Source organism: Oncorhynchus masou, unplaced genomic scaffold, assembly GCF_036934945.1.
Source record: "Oncorhynchus masou masou isolate Uvic2021 unplaced genomic scaffold, UVic_Omas_1.1 unplaced_scaffold_1004, whole genome shotgun sequence".
Taxonomy (NCBI): Eukaryota; Metazoa; Chordata; class Actinopteri; order Salmoniformes; family Salmonidae; genus Oncorhynchus; species Oncorhynchus masou.
Genome location: NW_026999736.1, coordinates 170570 through 175569, shown reverse-complemented (window position 1 = coordinate 175569; position 5000 = coordinate 170570). Strand labels below are relative to the sequence as shown.

General features: G+C 41.1%; 1 protein-coding gene across 1 annotated transcript in view; it reads left to right on the top strand.

Annotated features, from left to right (window-relative positions):
* Positions 1–365, top strand: part of LOC135528649 (interferon gamma 1-like) — a 4017-nt gene extending 3652 nt beyond the window's left edge. The window contains exon 4 of the mRNA XM_064957765.1: positions 68–365. Within this exon, the coding sequence (XP_064813837.1) occupies positions 68–217 (150 nt within the window). The 3' untranslated portion in view covers positions 218–365. The remainder of the gene's footprint in view (positions 1–67) is intronic.
* The last annotated feature ends 4635 nt before the right edge of the window (positions 366–5000 follow it).

Here is a 5000-nt window from a genome sequence, read left to right as displayed (position 1 = left end):
GACACCATCATCATGACACCTGATGAACTAATTACCTGATAGTTAATGCCTGTATCTTCTGTCTCAGACCAGTGACACCACAGTCCAGGGGAAGGCTCTGTCCGAGTTCATTACCATCTACGAGAAAGCCTCCAAACTGGCCCTGAAGTTCCATCTAAAGAAGGACAACCGCAGGAAGAGACGGCAAGCCCAGAGGCTCAAATCACACATCATGTAGATGACCAATCGTGTCTACTGTGAAGGCTAGCTGTAGGGTGAAGATACACCTGGAAGCTGACCTTGGGTCAGTTTAGCATTTCCCCCTCTAACAGTGAAGGTTAGGATTGGGGGAGGGAGCTGATCCTAGATCTGTACCTAGGGGTACCCCCCCCCGAGCCACAAAACTCTATTTATATTGTTAAGTTATTTAATCTATTTTTAATTTATTTAATTTATTATTAAGTTATTTAATCTATTTAAGTTATTTATCATTGTCAAAAGAGTATTTATTTTTCATGAATCAAAAGGAATCTATTTTGTTAATTAATATTTATTATTTCTTATATAAAAAATGCTTTTCTCTTGGAATATAAAGAGTTGTTTCTTGCAGTTGACGCAAGATCTGTAAGTTCTACAAGAGAATAAACTGACATTAAGAAAACAGTTCTGATGACTGATATTATCTAACCACACACACACACACACACACGAACACACACACACACACACACGAACACACACACGAACACACACACACACACACACACACACACACACACACACACACACACACACACACACACACACACACACACACACACACACACACACACACACACACACACACACAAACACACATGGTAAAACACAGTCTGTTGTCAATACCTTAAACCATTTCACATGGTAAAACACAGTCTGTTGTCAATACCTTAAACCATTTCACATGGTAAAACACCATTTGCAGATCTCACTTAGACTTTTCAGCAAAACTCCAAACACATTCTCATTCTCAAAACACATTCTGCACTCTAATGCACATGTCATCCATACTGGTAAACACAAGTGGCAACAATCAAATACAAATAGAGAACACATGTCATTGATTGAACACAACCACTCAATATGGATTTAACCTGTTTCAAATGATGCGACACAACCAATATAAGCCAGTTCAGAGAGCAAACAGGTTGTTGAAGGTGGGAAGGAGAAGGTCTGAGAATGGATACTGTAGTACAGTGCATTGTAGGCTGTATACTGTAGTACAGCGCATTGTAGGCTGTATACTGTAGTACAGTGCATTGTAGGCTGTATACTGTAGTACAGCGCATTGTAGGCTGTATACTGTAGTACAGTGCATTGTAGGCTGTATACTGTAGTACAGTGCATTGTAGGTTGTATACTGTAGTACAGTGCATTGTAGGCTGTATACTGTAGTACAGTGCATTGTAGGCTGTATACTGTAGTACAGTGCATTGTAGGCTGTATAGTGTAGTACAGTGCATTGTAGGCTGTATACTGTAGTACAGTGCATTGTAGGCTGTATAGTGTAGTACAGTGCATTGTAGGCTGTATACTGTAGTACAGTGCATTGTAGGCTGTATACTGTAGTACAGTGCATTGTAGGCTGTATACTGTACGATGGATGAATTGTATGGCCCTGAACATTGTGCTTTCCATTTATTAACAGTACTGACTGCTCAATAGATGTTGACTGGTTGCAGGTTCATATCAACAAAGAACAAGAATTACAGTATCACAGAGACAAAGGACAAGTTTGTGAGAGGCAGGGTACAGTACTGCAAAAATAGGGGTACAAGGAGGAGGAAGAACAAAAAACAAAATTGCAAAGAGCAAAGCAGAGTAGTAATTTCTGATCCATTTTGAGCTACTAAGATAGAACATGTTTTCGTTCCTCAAAGGACAATAATGTAAAAATATGAATATTTTTTTTGATTAAAAATGTACTTCTCCCTGAGAATTGTATGTTTTGAACAATGTGTTTTCTATTTTTCTGTGTATTGTTAACTGACTGCTTGAGAGTGAATATAATTTTGATCACTTTGTTTATGATTTGACAGCAGTGTTTGATTTTGAACACAGGTCAAACTGTTTTGAGGCGAATGTTTCATTTTGCGAGAGGAGTCAGAGGTTATGTAAATAGTGCTTGAAGATGAGGTTTTGATGAAGATGAGGTTTTGTGTTTAGTGTTTTCAGGAAATGGAGCAAGGTTTCAGAAATTGTGTTTTAGCAATTGAGAAAAACTGTAAGTGGGGAGTGAATGTGAGAGATATGTTTACTGTTCATTTTTATTGTTTATTTATCTTTTGTTTATTATCTACTTCACTAGCTTTGGAAATGTTAACATATGTTTATCATGCTAATAAAGCCCCTTGAATTGAAATTGAATTGTGTGAGAGAGAGAGAGAGAGAGAGAGTGAGAGAGAGGCAGAGAGTGAGTGAGAGTGAGTGAGAGAGTAGTGAGTGAGTGAGTGGGTGAGTGAGTGAGTGAGTGAGTGAGTGAGTGAGTGAGAGAGACAGAGAGTGAGAGAGTGAGTGAGTGAGAGAGTGAGTGAGTGAGTGAGTGAGTGAGTGAGTGAGTGAGTGAGTGAGTGAGTGAGTAAATGTGTGCTTGTGTGTCTCATAGTTTTAACAGTCCATTGTTGTCTGAATGCCGTCTTCCAAGAGTGGACACTCCACTGGTCAGGTCAAGATGATGACGTCTCTCTAAATGTACGTTGTGACTTCTGTTTAGACCAACGATGCTGTTGTCCAGAGGAGGGCTGTGTTTTCATGAATTGAATGATATAATCTTGTAGTGCAGTCAAACACAGGAGAAGTGGATACCTGAAGAAAGGTGTAAACAGTCCCTTTACCAACATAAACGTAACAACTGTCTCACAGCTTCCTCACCTACTGGTCACCATGGTTGTTCACGGTGCTATTTATTTAACTTAAACATTATTTAACTTAAACTTTATTTAACTTAAACATTATTTAACATATTTATTTTAAATTTAAGTGCAATGTAATTATGTGATGTAATTATTTATAGTAGTGAATATTTATCAACTTTGTATGAAGGGGATTTCCGTTGGTCCTTATAACAGTGGTGATGTAATACTATGTGATGTGATGTCATGGTTCACATTCAATGGATCAAATGTTCTGTATTTATATCCTGGGAGTAAATTCTCCTGAATATATCTCCTGTTACATGTCTTGGTTCTGGTTTTTTAAAATGTGTGTTTTTACCCAGTTTCCACTTAGGATTCCCTGTTGTTAAAGTGCTGTTATTTCTAAGTAGACCTACAGTTGTTCTTAGAGTGAGGGATATTTGAGTAGTGGGTTAATTTCATGATCTTAATTCCCTGATGTAAATTGAATTGTGCTCAGTCACATCATTTCCGATTGAGGTTCCGGAACTGTAAAGATGTGAGATCATTCATTCGGTGTTGTCCCGGGGTTCTGGAACTATGACAGTGAGATCATTCATTCGGTGTTGTCCCGGAGTTCTGGAACTATGACAGTGAGATCATTCATTCGGTGTTGTCCCGGGGTTCTGGAACTATGACGGTGAGATCATTCATTCGGTGTTGTCCCGGAGTTCTGGAACTATGACAGTGAGATCATTCATTCGGTGTTGTCCCGGGGTTCTGGAACTATGACGGTGAGATCATTCATTCGGTGTTGTCCCGGAGTTCTGGAACTATGACAGTGAGATCATTCATTCGGTGTTGTCCCGGGGTTCTGGAACTATGACGGTGAGATCATTCATTCGGTGTTGTCCCGGAGTTCTGGAACTATGACAGTGAGATCATTCATTCGGTGTTGTCCCGGGGTTTTGGAACTATGACGGTGAGATCATTCATTCGGTGTTGTCCCGGAGTTCTGGAACTATGACAGTGAGATCATTCATTCGGTGTTGTCCCGGGGTTCTGGAACTATGACGGTGAGATCCTTCATTCGGTGTTGTCAAGGGGTTCTGGAACTATGACAGTGAGATCATTCATTCTGTGTTGTCAAGGGGTTCTGGAACTATGACAGTGAGATCATTCATTCTGTGTTGTCCCGGGGTTCTGGAACTATGACAGTGAGATCATTCATTCGGTGTTGTCCCGGGGTTCTGGAACTATGACGGTGAGATCATTCATTCGGTGTTGTCCCGGAGTTCTGGAACTATGACAGTGAGATCATTCATTCGGTGTTGTCCCGGGGTTCTGGAACTATGACGGTGAGATCATTCATTCGGTGTTGTCCCGGAGTTCTGGAACTATGACAGTGAGATCATTCATTCGGTGTTGTCCCGGGGTTCTGGAACTATGACGGTGAGATCCTTCATTCGGTGTTGTCCCGGGGTTCTGGAACTATGACGGTGAGATCCTTCATTCTGTGTTGTCAAGGGGTTCTGGAACTATGACAGTGAGATCATTAATTCTGTGTTGTCAAGGGGTTCTGGAACTATGACAGTGAGATCATTCATTCTGTGTTGTCCCGGGGTTCTGGAACTATGACAGTGAGATCATTCATTCTGTGTTGTCAAGGGGTTCTGGAACTATGACAGTGAGATCATTCATTCTGTGTTGTCAAGGGGTTCTGGAACTATGACAGTGAGATCATTCATTCTGTGTTGTCAAGGGGTTCTGGAACTATGACGGTGAGATCATTCATTCAGTGTTGTCCCGGGGTTCTGGAACTATGACAGTGAGATCATTCATTCTGTGTTGTCCCGGGGTTCTGGAACTATGACAGTGAGATCATTCATTCGGTGTTGTCCCGGGGTTCTGGAACTATGACGGTGAGATCATTCATTCGGTGTTGTCCCGGGGTTCTGGAACTATGACGGTGAGATCATTCATTCGGTGTTGTCCCGGGGTTCTGGAACTATGACGGTGAGATCATTCATTCAGTGTTGTCCCGGGGTTCTGGAACTATGACAGTGAGATCATTCATTCAGTGTTGTCAAGTGGTTCTGGAACTATGACGGTGAGATCATTCATTCGGTGTTGTCCCGGGGTTCTGGA